General features: G+C 46.1%; 1 protein-coding gene across 1 annotated transcript; it reads right to left on the reverse strand.

The window, feature by feature from the left end:
- Window positions 1–9009: 9009 nt before the first annotated feature.
- Window positions 9010–24286, reverse strand: LOC133381840 (zinc finger protein 420-like). Its single transcript, XM_061621365.1, has 3 exons — window positions 24235–24286; window positions 16161–16241; window positions 9010–11112 (listed from the first exon to the last, which is right to left on the reverse strand). Exons 2-3 carry the CDS (start codon window positions 16195–16197, stop codon window positions 9536–9538), a joined length of 1614 nt encoding a protein of 537 aa, XP_061477349.1. The 5' UTR covers window positions 16198–16241; window positions 24235–24286; the 3' UTR covers window positions 9010–9535.
- Between the last annotated feature and the right edge of the window lie 2089 nt (window positions 24287–26375).

Genomic DNA, 26375 nt, shown 5'->3' on the forward strand with positions numbered 1-26375 from the left:
TCAAACCCTCTTTTCAAAGGCTTCCACTACCTGAGCCAACTTACTCCTTGACTCCTGACTTTTCTTGCATTCTTCCTCTAACAAATTTAACAAATCCTGACATGCATTATAAAGTCCCCAAGCGGCTGCAACACTTTTCTTTGATTTGGAAGGCCTGCGCTCTTTGCAATATCTTGCATAGGCCTCAATCATGGTTTTCATAGGGTCATCTGTCTTAAAACAATCATCATCCCACACGCACCTTCCTTTCTTAATCTGCCATTTTTCTATTTTCAATAGGCACTCTACTGAACTCATAAAGCGTTTTATTCTCTCTATGGCTACCACTTTTGCCATAGCTTAGAAATCTCCAACACCAAAAGCCAAATGCAAAGAATGAAGCAGTGCACACACAAAAACAACCAAACCTAGTTTCAAAATAAGCTCAGGGATGAGCCACCTTCAAATGCCACATTCCCAAATCAAGTCACTCATGAATAAAGCTGTTGTCACCAGCTTTTTTCTCCCAGATTGACTCTCAAAAGAGAAAAACCAGAGGGGGGTATCTCAAGAGACAGGGACCAGTTAGGAGTCTCTGCCAGCCAGAGCACTGAACATTCCCAGTGCAAATCCTGTTTCCACCTTTTCCAAGTACCTAGCCCCACCGGCTCAAAATACTTGCAAGGCTTCGTTCCCCAGGACTTTGCGGAAGGGGAGGGAGACACAAGTGTTATCAAGGGCTTTCAAAATGGATGGGACCCAGTTTAGGGAACCCCCTTAGTAGCTTAATGAGTTAACCTTCTCTCCAGTCTCAACATTGGCTAATTGCTGTGTCACAATCACAACCACCGTTTGCCAAAGTTTTGTTGCCAAGGACAGAAGGGGAAGGGGATAACAATGCGCCAGGGAATTTCTATACCTTATCCTCTGGATTTACCACAGCATTTTAAGGACATTTCCCCACTCACTTTAAACAAGAGACAGCAAAACATAATAAGAAGGAAAGGAAATTACACTCATTCCAGTTACATTCAGAACTTAGCTATCTGTGCTCTTGGGAACTTGTGTGTGCATTTGCCACCCTCATGTCCCATGAAACACACCTCCTTGAGAGAAGGGGATCTTTTGCTAGAGACAAAACAAACACTTTGCCCTAAAATGTGCCCAAATGGTGCACATATTTAACCCAGGAAATACAGGTCCAAACCAAAACAAAGCCAAGCCTGATTTTATTGAGAGAAAGAGCAAGAAAGCACCACAAAATTACTTGGGTGCGTATCAACATCTATCATTAACGTCCTAACTCATTCATAACTTTAAAATTGAGAAATCAAAGGACCCTGTTACTATAAGAGATGAAAGGTAAGATAAATTACCTATCCTATGCCCGGAATGGGCGGTTGAATACAGCGGAAGCCATGTGGAAGAGCTCTGATCCCAAACCAGGAAGGAATCTCTTGGTCTCAAGGTTTTGCACCGAGACCCAGAGTCTCCCCAGCTCTCTCCCTGCAGTCCTTCATGCATTCCTTGAGAGCGTAGTACACATGTGTGTGGGAGCTCTGATGTTCCTCAACCCCCCTTCCTCTATCTCTCTTCAAGCCTTAGTTTTAAAAGACTTTTCTCTCTCCCCCTCCTGCCAAGGAGGGTATGAAAGTCTGGCAAAAATCTCTCGTTCCTTTTCCTCTCTTCAAGCCTTGCTTTAAACAAACAGAGGAAATCTCTTAGGCAGTCTAACTTAAAGGATTGCCAAACGCTACTTAAAGAACAAATTAAGTTCTTTGAATCCTGTGCCAAACGAGGGCATCAAACAAATAGTAGCATGGACAGCCGATCCACGCAGCAAGGAAAAACAACATGTTTTATGAAGTGACAATAAGGGGAGGAAAATTCCCTTCTAACATTCCCACAGACACTCAAAGAAACCTTCACACGTTCACACATATGGCCAACTCACACTTGAGTACTCAGTTCACAAACATCCATTTATTAATAATACCTACACCGTTGACTTCTCTGGTTTCACTTATTTTGGAGCTCCGGTTGAAAACAGCTGTGCCCTCTGTTCTCCGCTCCCCTGACCTCAAGGCAGGTGCAAAATGACCTGGAGCGCTCTTCCTTGACTCTCCAGGGGGCGGCCCAGATGGCCAGTAGGTCAACCAGACGCTCCTGGCTGGCTGTGCCAAAATTGTTACGCCAAAAAGGCCCTTTGCATCTGGAGGAAGCTCCAATAATCACCAGATGAGAAACCAGGATATAAAACAACACCTTTATTAACTTCTTTTGCAAAAGAGAGACTAGGTATCCGACTCGTGTCTGAAAACCCGTCTGAAGCATAGCTACAGAGATACATTGATATATTGGCTCCCAAGTTCTCCTTACACACAGCCCCTCCCATCTTGTTAGCAACTCTTGTCAAGAGAGCTCCATTGTCTTCTGCATTTACAGCGTTCTAACCTTGAGCGCTCCTTGTGCCCTACCTCCCCCGGCACAGCATATTCCAGCTTGAATGTATCTTGTTACATGGGATAAACAAGTTAGCAGAGTGTTCAGCCTGCACAGCACTTTTAGTATCCACAGAGAAATTTTGTTTTCTGCTGTTTCTATGTTGATCAGGTTAACTCATTTTCTGCTGTGCCAAATCAACACTACATACTATAGTTCCCAAACTATATATCACACCATTGACCATGGTATCCTTTTGGGCCAACTTGGTGAGATGGGTATTGGAGGCACTGTTTTACAGTGGTTCCGATCCTATCTCCAAGGTCGCTCTCAGAGAATAGCATTGGGTGACTCTCTTTTAGCCCCCTGGCAGGTGTGCTGTGGGGTGCCACAGGGTACCATCTTGTCCCCCATGCTGTTTAACATCTATATGAAGCCCTTGGGAGCAGTCATCAGGAGATTTGGGGTGAGGTGTCAGCAGTATGCTGACGATACCCAGCTCTATTTTCCCGTAACATCTGAATCGGGAGAGGCCGTGCAAGCCCTGGACCGCTGCCTGGGTGGTGGGCTGGATGAGGGCCAATAAACTGAGTCTAAATCCTAGCAAGGCGGAGGTGCTGTGGGTTGGTGGTTCCCAAGTTCGGATAATTGGTCAGTTGCCTGCTTTGGATGGGGTTGTACTCCCTCTGAAAGAGCAGGTCCATAGTCTGGGGGTGCTCCTGGATCCATCTTTGTCGCTAGAGGCCCAGGTGACCTCTGTGCGTAGGAGTGCCTTTTACCAGCTTCAGCTGGTGAGACAGCTGCGGCCATTTCTGGACCGGGATAGCCTGACCACTGTTGTCCATGCACTGGTAACTTCCAGGCTGGATTACTGTAATGCACTCTGTGTGGGGCTGCCCTAGAGATTGGTCCAGAAGCTGCAGCTTGTGCAAAATGGGGAGGTGAGACTGCTCACTGGGGCAGGGTATCGCCAACATGTGACTCCACTGCTGAAAACTGCACTGGCTGCCCATTTGCTATTGGGCCAAGTTCAAGGTTCTAATCTTGGTGTACAAAGCCCTATACAGCTCGGGACCAGAATACCTGAAAGACCGTCTTACCCCTTGTATACCCAGTCAATCACTGTGCTCTGCAGGTGAGGCCCCCTGCAGATCTTATCAGGAGGTTCATTCTGCATAATATAGGAAATGGACCTTTAGTGTGGCAGCACGTGCCCTGTGGAACTCCCTCCCCTTGAATATTAGGCAGGGGCCATCTCCGCTATCTTTTCGGCACCTTTTGAAGACTCCTCTTCCAACAAGCCTTTTAGGTTGAAGCCTATCCCAGTCTGCATCTGTGTCAGAATTGCTTAATATGTTTTTTAGTAATGTTATTAACCCTTTTTTAAATTTGTTTTTTAAAAAATGTTTTTAACGCTGTTTCATTTTAATGTATTTTAATGTATTTTAAGATCTGTTTTTATGATGTTTTAAAGTGATTTTAGCACTTTGTTTGCTGCCCTGGACTTCTGCTGGGAGAAAGGGCGGGATATATATTAAAGTGTAGGGGTGCTGAGAGTTGCTAGGAGAAGCCCTGTTCCCCTCACAGACCTTCAATCCGAGAGGCTCTGGCCACTGGAGCTCTGTCAGGGGAATAGGAGTCTCCTCTCAGCACCCTTCACAAACTGCACTTCCCAGGATTCTCTGGGGGAAGCCATGACTGTCTCAAGTGAAATCAAAGCCTGGTGTGGGTGTGGCCCCCTGGTTAGGCAAGCCCAGCAGCTGTGAGTCTGGCTTTTAGAACTCTGACAATTGGTTCTTACTGAGCATGCCCTAAACTATCATTCAGTTCAATGCAAAATTTCTTAAATTAATTACAAATAATCCAGGCATTTTTTTTAACTTTTAAACTGCAGAAGATGAACGTCAGAGTATGGGGCAAGTTCAGTAATAGGATTACAGGTACTTTGTGAATATGGTTGATTTTTTAATGAATTTCAACATCTGTTCTCTCACAGAAAGAACTCCAAAAGGGCTCTGGGGTTTCTCTCTCTCTTTTACACTTTGAACACTCTATTCTTTCTGACTGTTTTGTGTATAGCCATGAAAATTTACAGGGTTGTTAAGCGAGTTTTTCTGAGTACAGGACTATAAGTTTTGTAAAGCTTTGTTTTGAAATTAGCTTATGGGAAGCATCAGAATGGTATCGGTTGGTACTCTTGTGGCTGTATAATATTGAACAGTTATAAAATAAATGAACTTAGGGGCTCCCAAGTCAGCTGTTGACTTGAGCTACTAATCCAAAGGATCATGGGCCATCCAGTTCTATTTCCTGCAAAAACAAACAAATCCAAAAACCACGCAGAAGTCGTATTATGTTAGATGATTAAAAACATTGTCTGATAACAATGTGGAAAGTAAACTGAGTAGTCAAGGCTCCCCTAGAAGCCCAGACCCTGATCAAGCATGCCCATCCCTCCTCCCCCTGCAAAAGATGCTCCCCGCATTCTCCACTCCACTCTCCACAGAGTATTCATCGATGTTGAATGAAGGGAACTATCCTAGAACATGAGAGCCCTTTCCTGAGAAGTCAACCCCATGGGAAGGGTGGTGATGCCCTTCATATCCAGTACGACACATTCAGGAAGGAAACCAGCTTTGCAAACCATGCAAGGTCCTGAAGCAAATGGAGGTTTCCAGATTGGACTCATATCACACATGACAAAGCAAGAACATTTGGGCCAATCTGAGTCAATTGGGGGGGGAGAGAATGGGTATGAAACTGAAAATGGAAATGGGCTGCCTTCAAGTCTATCCCGACTTATTGCAACCCTACAAATAAGGTGTTCCTGGTAAGCAGTATTCCGAGGGGGTTTACAACTGCCTCCCTCTAGGGCTAGTCCTCCCCAGCTGGCTAGGGCCTCCTCAGCTTGCCACGGCTGCACAAGCCAGCCCCTTCCTTGACTGCAACTGCCAGCTGGGGGGCAACTGGGCTCCTTCGGACTGTGCCGCTGGCCCACAGCTGCACAGGTGGCAGGGCACGTCACCCCTGAGCCACTCCCTGTGGTGGTGATCTTTAGCTGGCTCTTGACACTGAGGAGACACGAGCAGGGATTTGAACTCACAGACTCTGGACTCCCAGCCAGGCTCTCATCCTCACTGTGCTAACTGAGGTGGGGGGTAAATGGGTACCAGCAAGGTCTACGTCCAGTATCCATATCATGCAACAAGTGTGGCTTCCCAGGGATTGCTCCTGGGTCTGGTGCTGTTCAACATCCTCTTTCAATGCCCAGTGACACAGTGGGGGGTCCCCTCCTGCTTGTGGAGGGGCTGTCCCTGAAGGTGTACCAGGTCTGAGGTTTGCCATGGGGGGACATGACAGACCCTTATGGGGTCACCCCAGTGAGACCCCCCACAATGTTCTTTTTCTAAGACACAGCAGAGGAAGGCGGATGCAGGCAATGTGAGTCGAAGGTCCCCGGGTGGGAGGATTGGAGAAGGGTCCCTGGGGGCAGGCTTGTGTGAGTGTCTGTGGGGATGCTCTTCTCTGGGGTGCAGCACCCCTGTGGCAGCCAGAGAGCTGCTCCCTACTGACTCCAACAGGAACCCCCAGTTGCTTAGCATGGAGCGTAATGACCTCTCCCCCAAACACCCTTACCCTTTACGGATCTTAAGATTTATATCAGGTTGCCAGGTGGCTGGCAGCAACATATTTATCAACACGCAATAAAAGTACATCAGAAGAAGCCATGATCCCCCCTGTAAATGTGGGAGGGGCAGAGAGATAAGAGATAGATCTCAATTTTGCCCCTTTATCTGACAAGTGCCTGAACAGGACATTCTCTGGACTCTCCTGCCTGGCGACCGATGACGCCACCTTGGATCGGAACCCCATTGGTTCCTGCCCAATCCCCAGGGTGAAGGGGTGGGGCTTGGGAAGGTGTTCTCCCAGGGCTGAACAGAGTAAGTCCCACTCCGGAGTCGGCTGCGGGGCAGAGGAGGGAGAGAGAGGATGGGGGGCTCCTCTGCATTGGACTTGGGGGTCCTCCTGGGGATCATGGCAGTGTTGGTCTCCCCTCCAGAAGGGCTGGGTGTGGAGGAGCTTCCAGGTGAGCAGAGATTCCACATTGGGGGAGGGAGTAAGAGGAAAGTCCTTCCAGACCCACCCCAAATATCCATAGGGCAGCAGCAAAGGGGACTTCTGCTGGGGCAGGAAGGGGTGGAGGGGGGCAGTGTCCTCCCCCAGTCTGAAACAGTAGCTTGGGCTTTTTGGGGTGGGAAGGAGAGTTATTTGTTTATTTGCTCATTTATTGCTCTCTGGGCAGTTTACAATAATTAAAACATTAAAAACAAATACACATATTCAAAAACACATATTTTAAAAACAATTTAAAAACACATGCTAAAATGCCTGGGAGAAGAGGAAAGTCTTAACCTGGCACCGAAAAGATAACAGTGTTCAGCAATGACTCTAGCTGTTGGAAAAAAGAGGATGCATATTTTCAGCCTGCTATGTTTAAACCACTTCATTTAAGGCAAGACACTCCTGAGGTCCACTGGAGACTATTCTGCAGAAGTCAGTGCCATTATTCCACAATTATGTTTGGAGTTTTTTTAGTATAAATTTGGCAAAGAGTTGCTGTACTTCACATATTCACAGAAATAGAAACAAAAGAAAATGATTTCCTATAGGAAACTTCACTAAAATTGCAAAGGAAATCAGACATATTCAAAGTGACCATCTGAACTATGTCAAGTGTCTTAATAATGTTGCTTCCTCCCGGCTAAAACAAAATCACCACAGCACATGTCTTCTTTCTATTCTTTGGGCTGATTGCAGGTGTTGCCACCATGCACCATATGCTCAGAGGCACATTTTACCAAATTCTTCCAAGCTACACAGCAAGTGGACTGGACTGTGAAAGACCAACCCAAATGGTGTTTGCATTTTGACAACTTTGTAGGGCAGTCCAATATGTCAGAGAGGAGTTCAGGTCTCCTGCTCCCCTGGTGCATTCACTATAGCTGCCCAATTTCCCTGCTTATTAAAGTTTGATAGAATAGCTGTGGGCTATAGGTATGTTCTTAACCCGCAAGGTTTTTTGCCTATTACTGAATTTCCCTGCTTTTTAATCTGGGAGGTAAGAAATGGGATCCTGTCCAGGTTTGCTGAGAATGGATCCATCATTTGCATGCTTATTGAGTTCAATGGTATTTACTCCCCTGCAATCATGCTTAGGATTGGTGAAACTGACCACAGAGGATGGGGAGGGGAGGAGGAGGTAGAGGGAGGGGAGGAAATGCAGAGGGGAGGACTGGGAGGGGAGCAGGCAGGATGGGGAGGGGAGGAGAAGGACAGGCTTGATCATTTGCATGTTTATTAAATTCAGTGTGATTTGCTCCCATGCAATCATGCTTAGGATAGGTAAAACCGACCGGGGGGGGGGGTGAGGGAGGGAGGGCTTGAGTGGGCAGGGGAGGAGGAAGGGAGAGGAGAGGGGAAAACCAGGTCTGATCATTTGCATGCTTATTTTCAATGGGATTTACTCCTATGCAATCTTGGTTAGGATAGGAAACACTGACCATGGGGGCGGAGGAGGGGGAGTGTATTGGAGGGGGGGAAAGGAGCATATTGGAGGGGGGCAAAGGAAGGTGGAGGGGAGGGCAGGTTTGATCATTTGCATGCTTATAGAGTTCAATGGTATTTACTTCCGTGCAATCATGTTTAAGATAGGTAAAACTGACCATGGGGAGGAGGAAGGGGAGGAGGGGGAAGGGGAAGGAGAAAGAGGGGATTGGAAGGGGATGGGGAGTGAGGGGCAAAGGAAGGGGGAGGGAAGGGGCAAGAGGAGGGGATAGGAATAAGGAGAAGGGAGGGTGGGTTTGATCATTTGCATATTTTTTGAGTTCAGTGGGATCTATTTCTATGCAATCATGTTTGAAAATGAAAATGGACTGCCTTCAAGTCAATCCCCACCTATTGCGACCCTTTGAATAGGGTTTTCATGGTACACGGTATTCAGAGGTGATTTCACCATTGTCTTCCTCTGAGGCCAAGAGGCTGTGACTGGCCCCAGGTCACCCAGTCAGCTTCATGGCTGTGTGGGGATTTGAACCCTGGTCTCCCAGGTCATAGTCCAACACTGACCCAGGGAAGGGGCAGGGAGTGGGAGGGGAGGAGATTGGGTGGGTGGGCACTGGGCAGAAGGGAAGACCTTTCCCTTTCCAAAAGGAAAACATTGTAAACAGAATCATTCTTTTTCAGCCTTTCCCCCACCTTTTTATTCTACAGCAGACACATGTAGCCTCCCACCCAAATTTAAACCAAAGCTGTCCCTGGCCACATCCACACCAGGCAATTATTTCACTTTGGACAGTCATGGCTTCTCTCAAAGAATCCTGGGAAGTGTAGTTAGTGAAGGATGCTGAGAGTTGCTAGGAGACGCCCTGTTCCCCTCACAGTCCTTCAATCAGAATGGCTGGCTGTTCAACCATTCTCTCAGGGGAATAGGAGTCTCTTAGCACCCTTCACAAACTACACTTCCCAGGATTCTTTGAGGGAAGCCATGATGGTCTTAAGTGAAATCAAGCCTGGTGTGGGTGTGGCCCTCTGATTAGCCAAGCCCAGCAGCTGTGAGGCTTTTAGAACTCTGACAGTTGGTCCTTCTGAGCATGCTCCGCGCTATCTTTGGGTCCCAGCCAAAATTTATTAAATCAGCCAGGCATTTTTTAAACTTTTAAACTGCAGCAGATGAAGGTCAGAGTATGGGGCAATGTCAGTATTAGGATTACAGGTACTCTGTGAACATGGCTGATTTTTAATTAATCTCAACAGATTATAACTCTCAGAGAAAAAAGTCCAAAAGGTTTCTGAGGTTTCTCTCCCTCTTTTTACACTTTGAACTGTCTATTCTCTCTGACTGTTTTGTGTATCGCCATGAAGATTGACAGGGCTATTAAGCAAGCATTTCTGAGTTCAGGACTATAAGTTATGGAAGCTTTTGTTTTGAAATGAGCTTATGGGAAGCATCAGAATGGCATGGGGAGTATTTTCAATTTAACATGGCGGAATGTGAAAAATCCCCGCTGGCTATACTATACAGACACTCTTGTGGCTCTTTCCACACTCCAAGCATTTATAAGGTTTGTCTCCTGTGAGTTCTTTCATGTTTACTAAGGGTGTCACTCCGACTGAAACACTTTCCACACTCCAAGCATTGATAAGGTTTGTCCCCTGTGTGAGTTCTTTGATGTACAGTAAGGTTGCCATTCTGACTAAAGCTCTTTCCACACTCCAAGCATTGATAAGGTTTGTTCCCTGTATGAGTTCTGTGATGCAAAGTAAGGGTGCTACTGTCACTGAAGCCCTTTCCACACTCCAAGCATTTATAAGGTTTGTTCCCTGTATGAGTTTTGTGATGCGAAGTAAGGGCGCTACTGTCACAGAAGCTCTTTCCACACTCAAAGCATTGATAAGGTTTGTTTCCTGTGTGAGTTCTGTGATGCAAAGTAAGGTTGCTACTCCACCTGAAGCTTTTTCCACACTCAAAGCATTTATAAGGTTTGTCTCCTGTGTGAGTTCTGTGATGCGAAGTAAGGTGGCTACTCCGGCTGAAGCACTTTCCACACTCCAAGCATTTATAAGGTTTGTCTCCTGTGTGAGTTCTTTGATGCAAACTAAGGTGGCTACTATGACTGAAGCTCTTTCCACACTCCAAGCATTTATAAGGTTTGTCTCCTGTGTGACTTCTTTGATGCGAAGTAAGGGCGCTACTATAACTGAAGCTCTTTCCACACTCCAAGCATTTATAAGGTTTGTCTCCTGTGTGAGTTCTTTGATGCAAAGTAAGGGCGCTACTATAACTGAAGCTCTTTCCACACTCAAAGCATTTATAAGGTTTGTCTCCTGTGTGATTTTTTTGATGCAAAGTAAGAGTGCTACTCTGACTGAAGCTCTTTCCACACTCCAAGCATTTATAAGGTTTGTCCCCTGTGTGAGTTCTGTGATGCGAAGTAAGGTGGCTACTCTGACTGAAGCTCTTTCCACACTCCAAGCATTTATAAGATTTGTCCCCTGTGTGAGTTCTTTGATGCGAAGTGAGAGTGCTACTCTGACTGAAGCTTTTTCCACACTCAAAGCATTGATAAGGTTTGTTCCCTGTATGAGTTTTGTAATGCGAAGTAAGGTGGCTACTCCACCTGAAGCTCTTTCCACACTCCAAGCACTTATACGGTTTGTCTCCTGTGTGAGTTCTTTGATGCGAAGTAAGGTGGCTACTCTGACTAAAGCTCTTTCCACACTCGAAACATTTATAAAGCTTGTCTCCTGTGTGAGTTTTTTGATGCAAAGTAAGGTTGCCACTCTGACTGAAGCTCTTTCCACACTCCAAGCATTTATAAGGTTTGTCTCCTGTGTGAGTTCTTTGATGTGAAGTAAGGTTGCCACTCTGACTGAAGCTCTTTCCACACTCCAAGCATTTATAAGGTTTGTCTCCTGTGTGAGTTCTTTGATGCGAAGTAAGGCTGCTACTCCACCTGAAGCTCTTTCCACACTCCAAGCATTTATAAGGTTTCTCCCCTGTGTGAGTTTGTCTTTCCTCTTGTCTCTTTGCTCCATCTTGACTCCTCAGTTTCTGCTCCTGCATCTGCTCCTCAGCTTTTTCCAGTGATACTTCAGATACTTCTCTGTCAGCTTTGACCCCCCAGATGTAACCTGAGGGAATGAAAAAGAAAGGAGATAAAATGCTGTGGATAAATCATGTGAATATATTATGATTTGTATTTTGAAAATGTATTTTTGGGAGCTCTGTTGATATCACAGTTTAACTGTCAAAGCTCGAGGCCTTGTACAGAGTTAATTTAGCAGTAGGTGCTTGGTAACATGTTGTGAAAAGAGACACACACACAGACAACTGTAACAAAAATTCCCTCTCTTGTTCCTCCATTTAAGGTGGACAGCCCAGTACTTATGCACAGCTGGAATTTACAAACCTAGGATGGATCCTGTCTGACAGGAACATGGCCCTTTCCAGTGCCAAGAGGGAAGCTCGAATCCCCTCCCTCCGTCCCTCCCTCCCTCCGTCCCTCCCAAAATGTTAGCCTCCAATTAACTGCAACACTAGATAGGGCTGGAAGATGAGACCCCCAGGTCAGAAGGCACTCACCGAGCTACTGGGGAAGAACAAAGGACAAGTACAAGTAGTGCTGTGACTAATGATGCAGCTGGGTCAAAGCCCAAAGGAAGCCCAGAGCCTGATGTGCACAGATGTGAAAGGAGAGTCTGGAGTTGTGCGACTCATACAATAGGAACATGGAATGTGAGAATGTGAGACAATAACAAATGAAACACTATAATCCTTTGCTACACAACCATCTTGAATTCAGGTTTTCATGACATGTTCCTCTTTGTTGAATGATCTCTTATTTCATCGCTGCTTCAAGTGAAGATGGTCAGTAAGTAGACTAATAAAACTTACTGCAACAAATCATTAAATTTAAATCCCCAAGCGTGATCTGTTCCTTCTAACCTATGCCTTCCAAAACGATAAAATTCAGAAATCCTTACCAAAACAGGTAAAAAACTATTAAAATACCATAGGAATAAAAGGTTCCTAACTGGGCATAAAAGTGACTAAAAGGATGAGAAAAAAGGGACACTTCCACAAATCAGGTCCAATTCCAGGCATAAGTCATCAAACCATAAAAATCCACCCAAATATCAACACCCTAAAGGGACAAGGTAAAACATACGGAGTTGAGTCCCAAGAGAAAAACCAGCTATCTAGCCTAGTCTGTCCTTACACACAGGTAGACAGTTGCACAGCCCCCTCTCCTCAGAGAGAGGAACAGGCAGGAGAGTCAATGCAAAATGGAAGCTCAACTGGCAGCATCAAGTAGGCATGATGGGACCCAGCAGAGGAAAGCAAGCCAAGGTTTGAACCCCATACTTATGGCAAACTGCCCAGCAACAGGCTGGATCCAATTAACCAATCAGGGAATTTCTTCATGGAATAAGGGCTCACCAATCAGTGGCCAAATGGAACATCCTCCCGAAAACTTCCCAGACTTCATGACCTTGATGGAGCCCGGCTTCTACGGATAAGGGGGTGTTAGCAGGGCCGACTTATGGCACAGTGCCAGGGCCCACAATACTTTTAGGGCAGGGGCCCATGAAAATGTTTTAATTTCTTTTAAAATCAGAAGGAAAAAATGAATTTGTAGGGTCAAAGAAAATGTTTTAATTTTTTTCTCCCATCAGAAAAAAATGAAACTTTTAGGGCCCACAAAAATCTATTAAATTTTGCCTAGAACAGAAAAAAAATAAAATTTTGAAGTATTTAAAGTTATATCAAGAATAATTTTTCATATTGATATTATTATGGAGGAAGGGGCCCACGAAGGCAAAAGTGCCTAGGGCCCACAAAAGTCATCATGCGTCCCTAGGGCTATATTTTATCACCCAGTTACTTAATTTATGGAGAGAACATATCATACAAAAAGTGGGATTGGAGCAAGATGAAGGAGGTGTGAAACCTGAGGGAGAAATATCAATCATTGAAGATACGCAGATGATAACATACAACTAGCAGAAACTAGTAATCACTTAAAACAAATGCTGATGACAGTTCATGTCGAGCCCCAGCTCTCTCTAGAGGGCCAGGGAGGGGAAAGGCATGAGTTGCAGACGCCTCAACTGCCAGAAGGCACGGAAGATCCAGCTGTTGTTGTGTCTATTCCAGACATTGGGGAAAGGAGTGTGGGAGATGCTCCGCCAATTCCCACAGGTGGCCCAGCCCCCCTTGGGGACAGGGCTCAGCCTTCAACCCTCCCAACGGATCAGTTAGGGGAGGATTCCGAAAGAGCAGCAACTCCTCCTTCACCGAGCCATGAATTAGCAGTAATCGCCCCTTCATCCCGCAGAAACTTAGAGATGCCTGACGCTTCTCAGCCCTCTACTTCCTTGTCTGTTGATAAGGACCCTGTTCGTCTGATGAGCCCATGGAGGCTCGCCCCCCCTCGACTAGAAGACACATAACACAGACACACCTGCACTATGTGAGTTCCGTTTTAATTAATCCAAGAGAGCCCAATGCCCCACAAAGCTATTTGGAAATATCCTTCAAAGGTGGGCTGAGATATGCAGCCTTTGTGCCTCATCCACCATCAGGAAAAAGCCTGCAGTGGACCAGCCAAACAGCTTTACACCTGACAGGACCAATATCCTGGAGGTAAGTAGTCACTTAGGATCAGGTAGATACTTGAGCTAAAACTTGGGTTCCCCACTTCCGAGTAAAAGGATTTTGAGGTGCAAAGGAAAAGCTGACTCTTCAGACTGGTGGCAGCAACAGAGGGAGAGTGTTGGTTGTAGGCCTTACAGGAAGTTAAAGAGAGCTCTGGCTGGAAAGCGGAGGGGGTGCTGTCCTAGGATCCCAGAATTATCAGTACTAAATTGGCCCCCCCAGAGTCCTCCTGTTTGGGAAAAGGGGGTGTAGGAAATGATGGCAGCTCTACCGGATAATCTGAAATGCATAGTGGATCAGGTTTGCGAAGCAGGGGTGCCAGGAAGGGAGTAAGAAGCCTATCCTTAACCTCTCCTAATTCTAACAGAACAGGTCGCCATCTCAGGAATCTCCTGCATGATCTCCTTGTACAGAGCTCTCTAGGCTGGATTCAGCTGAGCCCGTTCCTCCTGGGTGAAGTGCAGGACCCTTCCTCAAAGGTCACCAGTCCCTGGAAGAAGAAACCATTGCCTTCCACATTCATACTCCCAGGCAAGGCGTGGACATCATCTGCCCTCCACTCACACTCTGAAGAGAGATGGGACAAGCGGGATCTTTTCCTTTAGTGTTCACAAATCATGCCAAGTCCAGATGGCATCTACCTGAGAGGTCTTAAAATAACCCAAATGTGACATTGCTGATCTTCTAAGAAAAATATGTACCTTCTCCCAAAGACTTGCTACCATATGGACTGGCAAATGTATTACAATATGCAAGTCAAAAGGACACAGAAGGTATCCGGGAAATCCGAGGCCTATTACCTGTTCCGGGAAAAGTAGTGGAAAATATTATGAAATACAGAATTACTAAACATGGAGTGGAATATAGCAATCATGGGATATGAGGAAATGCGCTCTCATGCATCAGTAAGTGTTTCAAGATCAGGAAGGAGAAAGCAGGAATAAATGAAGAGTTCTCCTAATTGAGGGATGTAAGAAGTGCCCCCCAGTCATCAGGATCAGGACTTGTCAGGGTGATTAAAATAAAGAGGGATTGTGAGGAACTCCAAAAGGAACTCTCCAAGCAGGCTTGGGTATTAAAGAGAAAATGCAATTAAATGTAAGCAAGCGTCAAGTGATGCACGGAAGTGAAAAATCCTAACTGAGCCAGAGGTGACTGACAGGAGAGAGACCTTGAGGTCATAGCAGATGCCCCAATTAAGGTACTGATGTTATTGGTGATTTGCATGTGAGGGATCATTAAGACACAGATTGAAAAGAAAACTGCCAATATCATAACGCCATTATACACATCCAAAATGTGATCCTTCTTGGAATGCTATCTTCAGCTCTGGTTGCCTGACCGCAAAAATAACATTCTAGGGGTGGAAGAGGTAGAGAAATGAGCAATCAAAATGATCAAGGGTGGCAACATTTGGGGATTTTTCTCATAGAAAAAAAGGAAAGAGGAGACATGATAGAAGTGTATGATCACACCAGACATTTAAAGCACACTCAGCACAAATGTAAAGCACACGGCTTCCCCCAACAAATCCTGGAGAATAGTTTTTTCTCACTGCGCTACATTCCCAGCACCCTTCATAAACTACAACTCCCAGGACTATTGGGAGGAAGCCACATGCTTTCAATGTACACTGTGGATGTGCCATAAAGGTGTGTGGTGTGGAGAAGCTGGATGACACCCTCTGATTTAGCAGGGAACTTACACCTGGTGTAGGAAGAGGGAGGGAAGTCGCTCCCACCAATTTGCACCCGTTGCAGGAGAAACATCACTCGCTAAACATTTTGTCTGCCAAGGAGGGCAGGGCCACCTTTCGGCTTTCCTGAATTAAACGGTGACCTTAATTCTAACAGAATAGGAAACTGGGGAGGGCTGGCAGAATGAAGGCATTGAAAGAAGAGCCTCACTATTAAACGTGCTTTGAGCGCTGTGGAGCCAGTTCTGTGGAGTTCTCTTCCCTTTGAAGTGAAACAACCCCAGACATTATTACGCTTTCCAAGTTTGTTGAAAGGTTTTTGTCCACCCTCAACAAAGAATTCTTAATTACTGTTTTTATGATCCTTATTAGGTCTTATATTCTGTTTTTTTATACGTATAACTGCTGGTTTATAATGCAGTTATATTTTTTTATATCTTTTTTTATTTTTCCAGTGAAGTTTGGCTTTTATTGGAAATGGTAAGTTGCTCTGAGGAGAAAGCTTCTCGAAAAGTGAGCTATAATTTTTTAATAAACCAATAAATATGCTGTAGAATGAGTCTTGGGTTTAAAAAGGGTTCATATAAACACATGTGCAAAACCTGAGCTATTTTCCGAGGAGGGAATATTGTGAGATGTTGGATGAAGGGAAGGAAATTGTGCCCTGATGGGTCCGTCTGTTCCGGATGATATTACACAGGAACGGGGCGGGCGAGGGGAGCGAAGCTTCAGCTCCTGAAAGGGCCCCAACACACAGCTAAGCATGTGGGCTCCTGCTGGGAGGAAGGGCAGGATATACATTAAATAATAAATAAGTAAATCCACCTGCTGAGGTCTCCTCCTCTTCTTTGGGTTCCTGCATCACCGGATCTTCTCCTTCTTCCCAACAGGAAATGAGGTCTGGTTCTTTAAAAAAAAGGAAATCAGGCAAGATTAGTTACTTTTGACCACAAAGTATTTGGGCATTCCAAACCAAATCTGAACGCTCAAAACATTTTGAACGAGAGCAAAGGGGTGAAGCCTTGCCAACAGCACATGACTCGGGCCACATGCTTTGAGCGCTGTGGAGCCAGTTCTTTGGAGTTCTCTTCCCTTTGAAGAGAAACAAGCCCAGACATTCTTACGCTTTCCAAGTTTGTTGAAAGCTTTTTGTCCCCCCTGAAGAATTCTGAATTACTGTTTTTATGATCCTTATTAGGTCTTATATTCTGTTTTTTATACATATATATTATTTTTCCGGTGAAGTTTGGCTTTTATTGGAAATGGTAAGCTGCTGTGTGGAAGAAGTTCCTCGAAAAGAAAATGGCAATGGACTGCTTTCAACTCGATCCCGACTTATGGCGACCCTATGAATAGGGTTTTCCTGGTAAGCGGTATTCAGAGGTGGTTTACCATTGCCTTCCTTGAAAACTGAGGCATAAATTTTAAAATAAACCAATACATATGCTGTAGAATGTGTCTTGGGTTTTAAAAGGGTTCATATAAAAACCTGTGCAAAACCTGAGCTGTGTGGCTTTGCCAGATAATATCTTTGCTGAGAAGCTTCTAGCTCCATTTGATGCAGGGCTTAATGAGAAGCAAGACCCACTTTTGTTCAGAGGGGCTCATTTTTACAACTAATGCTGAATTTGGCTTCAGGCAGGTGCAGCCTGGCAAGATCTCAGCTGCATGACTGCGAAACGGGGACCCTCTTGCAGAGCATGCATGGCCTCGCTTTTACTTTGGGCTTCAAGGAAATAAAATCCAAGCGCTGGAAAAGGAGGTATGAAGAAGCCCTCTTCGACTGTCTGCCCCCTTTCTTAAAGGAAGGACCAGCTATCAAGTAGTCTGCAAGATCCACAACCAGAAAAAGGAGTCTGTGGTAGAAATAGTCCCTGACAACGAAAGCGAGTAACCCAAAGTACACACACCACAGAGAATGGGAAGAAGAATCCGGTGCCGCTGCAACTATTACCTATTCAAATTTTAATAGTCTTTAACTTGGAAATTAAGTGCCAGATATACATGTTTGGGACAGAAGCTTTAGGTTTGAATGTTTGGGGCTCCTGCGTTCCAAAATTTACCACTGTGCCTCTTCTTAAGATCAATGGTCCACAGTCCTGTCCAGAATCCTGGGTGGGATGGGACCATTTCATCCTTCGCAACCCAAGGTCTGTAGATGAAGAGAAACTCCAAGGGATGAGATGTTGTGAGATTTTTAGGTGGCAGAGGAATGGAGAGAGAAAAACCATGAGAAGAATTTGTAGCCTAATGGGTCAGTCTGCCCTGGATCACATTATTCAGGAACAAGAGGAGTGGGTGGGGAATCTTCAATTACACAAAGGGCCCCACAACACTAAATGCTGATATCTCTGCCTCCTCTTCTTTGAAACCCTGGACAAGTGGATCTTCTTCACCTCCTTCCGAAAAGGAAATGAGGCCTAGCCCTTTCAAGGAAACACGCAAGTTGCTTTTGGCTACAAAACTAGCTGGGTCTCCTTCAGACTGTAAGGGTCTGGAAACCAAGCCAGATATTTTAATTTGGGGAATCTCTCAGTGGACGGAAGGGGAACTTCCTCTTTACAATATGCGATGAGCTTGATCAAACCAAAGGCCTATCTAGTCCAGCATCTCCACAGGGCCTGAATCTATGTGTATCGGAATCCCACAATCAGTCCTAATAATACCAATAAAATGTATATCCTGTCCTTCCTTACAAAGGGAATCCAGGGGAGCAAAAAAATGATGAAGGACCAAAATCACCTTTAAAACAAAACATCTTTTTAAAAAAACAAGGACAGAAGGCTACACCATCATGAGTTGTAGCCCTTGAGAGCCTTCTCTTCCATGCGTTTCTCAAGCTTCCTTTTTCAAGCCATCCGAGATGTCGACCAGGAGAACTCACTGCCTGATGGACGACTCTCCCCTGGATGACATTATTCAGGAACAGAAAAATGCTTCCATTCCCAGACCAAAAGAGGCTCCACAGCACAGCTAAGCACCAACCTGCTGAGGTCTTCTCCTCTTTCGGAACCTGAATAAGAACATAAGAACATAAGAAGAGCCTGCTGGATCAGGCCAGTGGCCCATCTAGTCCAGCATCCTGTTCTCACAGTGGCCAACCAGGTGCCTGGGGGAAGCCCGCAAGCAGGACCTGAGTGCAAGAACACTCTCCCCTCCTGAGGCTTCTGGCAACTGGGTTCCAGAAGCATGCTGCCTCTGACTAGGGTGGCACAGCACAGCCATCATGGCTAGTAGCCATTGATAGCCCTGTCCTCCATGAATTTGTCTAAACTTCTTTTAAAGCCATCCAAGCTGGTGGCCATTACTGCATCTTGTGGGAGCAAATTCCATAGTTTAACTATGCGCTGAGTAAAGAAGTACTTCCTTTTGTCTGTCCTGAATCTTCCAACATCCAGCTTCTTTGAATGTCCATGAGTTCTAGTATTATGAGAGAGGGAGAAGAACTTTTCTCTATCCACTTTCTCAATGCCATGCATAATTTTATACACTTCTATTATGTCTCCTCTGACCCGCCTTTTCTCTAAACTAAAAAGCCCCAAATGCTGCAACCTTTCCTCGTAAGGGAGTCGCTCCATCCCCTTGATCATTCTGGTTGCCCTCTTCTGAACCTTTTCCAACTCTATAATATCCTTTTTGAGATGAGGCGACCAGAACTGTACACAGTATTTCAAATGCGGCCGCACCATAGATTTATACAACGGCATTATGATATCGGCTGTTTTATTTTCAATAACTTTCCTAATTATCCCTAGCATGGAATTTGCCTTTTTCACAGCTGCTGCACACTGGGTCAACATTTTCATCGTGCTGTGCCCTACAACCCCGAGGTCTCCCTCCTGGTCGGTCACCGCCAGTTCAGACCCCATGAGCGTATATGTGAAATTCAGATTTTTGCTCCAATATGCATAATTTTACACTTGTTTATATTGAATTGAATTTGCCATTTTTCCACCCATTCACTCAGTGTGGAGAGGTCTTTTTGGAGCTCTTCGCAATCCCTTTTTGTTTTAACAACCCTGAACAATTTAGTGTTGTCAGCAAACTTGGCCACTTCACTGCTCTCTCCTAATTCTAGGTCATTAATGAACAAGTTGAAAAGTACAGGTCCCAAGACTGATCCTTAAGGGACTCCACTTTCGACAGCCCTCCATTGGGAGAACTGTCCGTTGATTCCTACTCTCTGCTTTCTGCTTCTTAACCAATTCCTTATCCACAAGAGGACCTCTCCTCTTATTCCATGACTGCTAAGCTTCCTCAGAAGTCTTTGGTGAGGTACCTTGTCAAACGCTTTTTGAAAGTCTAAGTACACTATGTCCACTGGATCACCTCTATCTGTATGCTTGTTGACACTCTTCTGTATGCTTGACTTCCAAGCATTTTCAAGTGATGTGACCCTCTGGACTTTGTTTTTCAGGTTTCTTTTTACCAATCCCCTCATTTTTGTGAAGTTTCCTCTTTTGAAGTCAAATGTGACCGTGTTGGATTTCTAGGCAATTGGCCATTTACATGTATGTTTAATTTAATAGCACGATGGTCACTGCTCCCAATCAGTTCAACAACACTTACATCTCACACCAGGTCTAGATCCTCACTGGCGATTAAGTCCAGGGTTGCTGTCCCTCTGGTCAGTTCCATGACCAACTAGTCTAGGGAATAGTCATTTAGAATATCTAGAAATTTTGCTTCTTTGTCATGACTGGAACACATATGCAGCCAGTCTATGTCCGGGTAGTTGAAATCACCCATTACTACCACATTTCCTAGTTTGGATGCTTCCTCAATTTCATATCTCATCTCAAGGTCTCCCTGAGCATTTTGATCAGGGGGACGATAGATCGTTCCCAGTATTAAATCTCTCCTGGGGCATGGTATCACCACCCACAATGATTCTGTGGAGGAGTCCACCTCTTTTGGGGTTTCCAGCTTGCTGGATTCAATGCCTTCTTTCACGTATAGAGCGACTCCGCCACCAATATGTCCTTCCCTGTCCTTTCGATATAGTTTATATCCAGGGATAACCGTATCCCACTGGTTTTCTCCATTCCACCAGGTCTCCGTTATGCTCACTATATCAATGCTCTCCTCTAAGACCAACCACTCCAGTTCTCCCATCTTGGTTCGGAGGCTCCTAGCATTAGCGTACAGGCACTTGTAAGCAGTGTCTCTCTTCAAGTGTCTTTGGCACTTGTGGTTTGGCCTGTGATAATTTTGCCCTTCTGAATTTATATCCTGTGCCCCTGCTCTCACAATGCCTACTTCTAGGCCTACCCCTTTTAAAATTTCATCATTTCTTTGGTCTTTATCCCAGGGGGGAGGTTTATTCCAAACCGGACCTTCCTCAGCTCCTGTCGGGTTTCCCCCCTCAGTCAGTTTAAAAGCTGCTCTGCCACCTTTTTAATTTTAAGTGCCAGCAGTCTGGTTCCATTCTGGTTCAAGTGGAGCCCATCCCTTTTGTACAGGCCCGACTTGTCCCAAAATGTTCCCCAGTGCCTAACAAATCCAAACCCTTCCACCCGACACCATCGTCTCATCCACGCATTGAGACTGCGAAGCTGGGCCTGTCTGGCTGGTCCTGCGCGTGGAACCGGTAGCATTTCAGAGAAAGCCACCTTGGAGGTCCTGGCTTTCAGCATCCTACCTAGCAACCTAAATTTTGCTTCCAGGACCTCACGGCTGCATTTCCACTGACTCCTCCCCAACACTGTCTACCAAACTACCTAAATGACGAGCGATATTTGCACCAGGCAGGCAAAACACGCCCATCTGGTTTGAGGAGATCCCAAGAAGAGGCAAAGTGCATTTGGGGGAGAGGGTAAGCACTGAGCTGGGGGTTCGACTGGATGGTCTTACAGGCCCCTTCCAACTCTATGATTCTACAAAAAGCATGTTTCCTCCCAGGAACTACAGCAGTGCAGAAACGGACTCAGAGAAACACACTGTGGACAGAACGAACAATAAAACAGGCCCCACTTGTACGTGGGGAAAATATTGCTTACTTATTCGCTTGCTTACTCTCTCTCTTTTTGGTCTGCTTTCTTGTCCAAGGCGTTTGGGGAGGGGAACACCTGCTCCTGCTCCCCTTTTGTCCTCACACAGCAGCCCAGTGAGGTAGGCCGGCTTTCCTAGCCCCGACACCCGGGGGTCTCCTCTGCCCCAGGGCGTCTCCACCCCCAATCCTGGGGGAGAGGGAGCTTCAAAGAGGATCATGCAATGGAAGCGTTGCAGCTGTTCGGCCCCCAATGTTGCCCCTAGGTTGCATGCATGTGACTCCTTCCCATGAATTCCGGGCAGTGGCATCACTAGGGTTGGTGTCACCCAGTGCGGTAACTCATGGTGTCACCCCCACGGACCTCCTCCCATACCAGACCATACAAAATCCTTAGTAAAGTTTTTTTTACTAATGTTACTCATAAATTGTAATTCCCATATATCAATGAATGTAATAGCACACACACACACACACAGAGCCAGCTGTGGGATCCTCACACAAACAACCTAGAACATTTTTTCCCTTCCACAAGGACATGCAAAAGATTGAACCCAGGACCTTCTGCACGCAAAGCGCATGCCCAGCCCACCACTGAGATATAGGGTAGAAAAGCACTCACTGTTCTGCTGGCCTGGGGATAATTCTGAGGGCCAGTGGGAGCCACAGATGTGATGGGAGGCAGGGAGAAGTGAGTGGGCAAAGGGTGCAGGTGCAATGCGAGGTGCCGTCTCAGCAAAACTGATGCCAGTCCTAGTGGGTAAGCCCCATTCAACAGGGTGGGATTTACTTCTGAGTAAACATGCACAGGATTGCAAGGTGGGGGAGCAGCAAATCCCCCCTCCCTCAACCCCAGCTTAGCCCTTCCCTACTTTAAAGTTGACAATGAGGACACTGAACTTGTCAAGGATTATCAATACCTTGGCACAGTCATTAACCAAAATGGAGACAATAGTTAAGAAATTAGGCTAGGACTGGGGAGGGCAGCTATTGAGAACTCACATGCAAATCTGTATCACTGAACACCAAAGTCAGGATCATTCAGACCATGGTATTCCCCATCTCTATGTATGGATGTGAAAGTTGAACAGTGAACAAAATGGATAAGAGAAAAATCAGCTTATTTGAAATGTGGTGTTGGAGAACTTTGTGCATACCATGGACTGTGAAAAAGACAAATAATTGGGTGTTAGAACAAATTAAACCAGAACTATCACTAGAAGCTAAAATGATGAAACTGAGGCTGTCATACTTTGGACACATCATGAGAAGACATGATTCACTAGAAAAGACAATAATGCTGGGAAAAACAGGAGTAGAAAAAGAGGAAGGACAAACAAGAGATGGATTGATTCCATAAAGGAAGTCACAGACCTGAACTTACAAGGTCTGAACAGGGTGGTTCACAACAGATGCTACTGGATGCTCTTTATTCATAGGGTTGACATAAGTCATAATTGACTTGAAGGCACATAACAACAAAAACCTTGAAACGCAGGAAGCTGCTTTAGACTGGGGATCATTGGTTCATCTAGTTCAGTATTGTCTGCCCTGATTGGCAGCAGCTATCCAAGATTCCAGGCAGGGGCTCTTTCCCAGAAATGTCGGCGATCGAACCTGGGCCCTTCTGCATCCAAGGAGGTTCTCTTCTAATGAGCTTCGTTTCGTTCCCCAAATGGTGAGCCCCCATTCAAAAGAGCCACCACCTGTCCACTGCTGAAGTGTATCCAGGGGGTGGAAGGTGGTGAGCAGCCTCGATGTCAAAGCAGGGGCAGGGAAAGGGGAGGCCTTGGCCTTGTTGGAGGCAGGTGTTCGTGGGGCCCATTACTGGCCCTGGGCTCCCAGCCCCCCAAAAGTCTGTTGCCAGCCCTAGACCAACCCCTCTCATAACATCAGAGCCTGGCTGCTGGGTCAGGCCAAGAGCCCAGCATCGTGCCCTCAGTGGCCAACCACTGGGAAGCCTGACAGCAGGCCTCGAGGGCAACAGCAACACTCACCCCCAAATGACATTCCCAGCAACTGGTATTCAGAGACATTTCCTGCCTCTGACAGTGGAGGGAGCAACAGAGCCATCGTGGTCAGCAGCCATTGAGCCTCTAGAAAAGTGTGCAACCCGCTTTGAAAGCCATCCAGGTTGGAGGGCATAGAATCGTAGAATAGTAGAGTTGAAAGGGGCCTATGAGGCCATCAAGTCCAACCCTCTTTGACATCCCAAAGTGCAGCCGCTGTACCCACCCGCCCCATGCAAGGCGGCTTACTCTGCACCAGGACAGCCCCCCCCCCAAAAGATCTGGAGGTTGCAAGAAAACCAGGCAATGGAAGCAGTGGAGTTTGGGCTCTTTTCGCATGACTTTGGATTGGAGTTGATTGCATGGAGAAGCCCTCAGGTTCTTCAAAGGGGTGGAGCCTGGGAGTTTATTCCCCCCTCCTCCGTCCCCGCTTTCCCCACCTTCTTTGCGAAGGAAACTGACCAGGCTGGAGCAGGGAAGTGCAACGACCATCCAGAGACTCAGAAAAGCGGAGGAAGACATGCAGCCTTCCGGTCCTCATTCGGAGGCTGGAACTGGTTTCATTTCCGTCATACCTCTTTCATCCCCCCTCCTTGCGTTTCTTTGGACCGGCACCCTTCCGCATTGCTGCTCTCGTTTGGGAACCGGAAGTGTTCCGGAGTCTAAGGACCACCCTACCCCTTTGGCCCATTAACTATTAGAGTTCCGTTGACCTTTTCCTCCACCGGAGGATCCGCTCGCTCTCGCATTTGTCACTCAATTGAGAGCAAATCTAGCTCGGGAGTGCGAAGAAGCCCCATAGTGACGCCCCTGATTCCGGGGGAGAGGTGGGGGGAGGATCTCCCCCTTTTTACACCCCCAAATGCAAACTCCTGACCCTTTCGCCCCCCCACTGCTGCACCTCTCTCTTTGTCTTGCGTCCTCGCCACGATCCAGCCTCCTTCCTCCTCCTCCTCCTCCTCCTCGGAAATGAATCAAGCCTGTTTCCTTCCTTGCTTCACTCTTGTCTCCCTCCGTCCCTCCCATTGTCATGACAACATCCTACCTCTCTAGGAAACAGAGCTCAGTTCCTTCCACCGCTGGAGGACTGAATCCCAGCTGCGCTCTGGGCAAACGTCTTGCAGGCTCTGCCCCTTGTGCAAATCCAGGGCGCAGGCGCGGAGGTTCCTGCTTCGCCCTGTCGCCAAAGCGCTTTTTGCAAACAGCGTTTCCATGGTTTCTCCCCTGCATGCATCCTTCGATGTGACCGGAGCAGGGAGAGGCGACTGAAGCTCTTTCCACACTTGGAACAGGATTACTTGTATCTGTAAAACGCACACACACACACACGCACGCACGCACACACATACACGAGAATAGGGAAGGTGCCCTCCAACTTTTAATGTACCTGCGGAGGGTAAATGAACATCTTGTAATAATATACAGTGAAGTGAACGCTGTAAGTCATTTAAGTCAATTTAATTTATTTTTTCTTGATTTGTATTATGCACTTTTTTCACTGTCCAACTTTCACATCCACACATAGAGATTGGAAATATCATGGTGTGAATGATCCTGACTTTAGTATTCAGTGATACATCTTTGCAATTGAGGACCTTTTCTAGTTCTTTCACAGGTGCCCTCCCCAGTCCTAGCCTTCTTCTGATTTCTTGAGTATTGTCTCGTGTAAAATTATGCATATTGGAGCAAAAAATCTTAATTTCACATATACGGTTATGGGGTCTGAACTGGCGGTGACCGACCAGGAGAGAGACCTCGGGGTTGTAGTGGACAGCACGATGAAAATGTCGACCCAGTGTGCGGCCGCTGTGAAAAAGGCAAATTCCATGCTAGCGATAATTAGGAAAGGTATTGAAAATAAAACAGCCGATATCATAATGCCGTTGTATAAATCTATGGTGCGGCCGCATTTGGAATACTGTGTACAGTTCTGGTCGCCTCATCTCAAAAAGGATATTATAGAGTTGGAAAAGGTTCAGAAGAGGGCAACCAGAATGATCAAGGGGATGGAGCGACTCCCTTATGAGGAAAGGTTGCAGCATTTGGGGCTTTTTAGTTTAGAGAAAAGGCGGGTCAGAGGAGACATGATAGAAGTGTATAAAATTATGCATAGCATTGAGAAAGTGGATAGAGAAAAGTTCTTCTCCCTCTCTCATAATACTAGAACTCGTGGACATTCAAAGAAGCTGAATGTTGGAAGATTCAGGACAGACAAAAGGAAGTACTTCTTCACTCAGCGCATAGTTAAACTATGGAATTTGCTCCACAAGATACAGTAATGGCCACCAGCTTGGATGGCTTTAAAAGAAGATTAGACAAATTCACGGAGGACAGGGCTATCAATGGCTACTAGCCGTGATGGCTGTGCTGTGCCACCCTAGTCAGAGGCAGCATGCTTCTGAAACCTAGTTGCTGGAAGCCTCAGAAGGGGAGAGTATTCTTGCACTCAGGTCCTGCTTGCGGGCTTCATTGAGGCACCTGGTTGGCCACTGTGAGAACAGGATGCTGGACTAGATAGGCCACTGGCCTGATCCAGCAGGCTCTTCTTATGTTCTTATTCAGGTTCCAAAAGAGGAGAAGACCTCAGGAGGTTGGTGCTTAGCTGTGCTGTGGAGTCTCTTTTGGTCTGGGAATGGAAGCATTTTTCTGTTCCTGAGTAATGTCATCCAGGAAAGAGTCATCCATCAGGCGGTGAGTTCTCCTGGTGGACATATCGGATGGCTTGAAAAAGGAAGCTTGAGAAATGCATGGAAGAGAAGGCTCTCAAGGGCTACAAGTCATGATGGCTGTAGCCTTCTGTCCTTGTTTTTTAAAAAAGATGTTTTGTTTTAAAGGTGATTTTGGTCCTTCATCATTTTTTTGCCCCCCTGGATTCCCTTTGGAAGGAAGGACAGGATATAAATTGTATTGGTATTATTTGGACTGATTGTGGGATTCCCATACACATCGATTCAGGCCCTGTGGAGATGCTGGACTAGATAGGCCTTTGGTTTGATCAAGCTCATCGCATATTGTAAAGAGGAAGGTTGGCTGTCAGGTGGA

This window comes from Rhineura floridana, chromosome 3, assembly GCF_030035675.1.
Source record: "Rhineura floridana isolate rRhiFlo1 chromosome 3, rRhiFlo1.hap2, whole genome shotgun sequence".
Classification (NCBI taxonomy): domain Eukaryota; kingdom Metazoa; phylum Chordata; class Lepidosauria; order Squamata; family Rhineuridae; genus Rhineura; species Rhineura floridana.

Bases quoted from the DNA above. Each gene is read 5' to 3' on its own strand.
- LOC133381840 (XM_061621365.1), bottom strand. From the start codon at position 16,197: ATGCAGGAACCCAAAGAAGAGGAGGAGACCTCAGCAG. The intron at 11,113-16,160 runs GTGGATTTACTT...TCATTCCCTCAG, and splicing joins AGAGGAGGAGACCTCAGCAG to GTTACATCTGGGGGGTCAAA.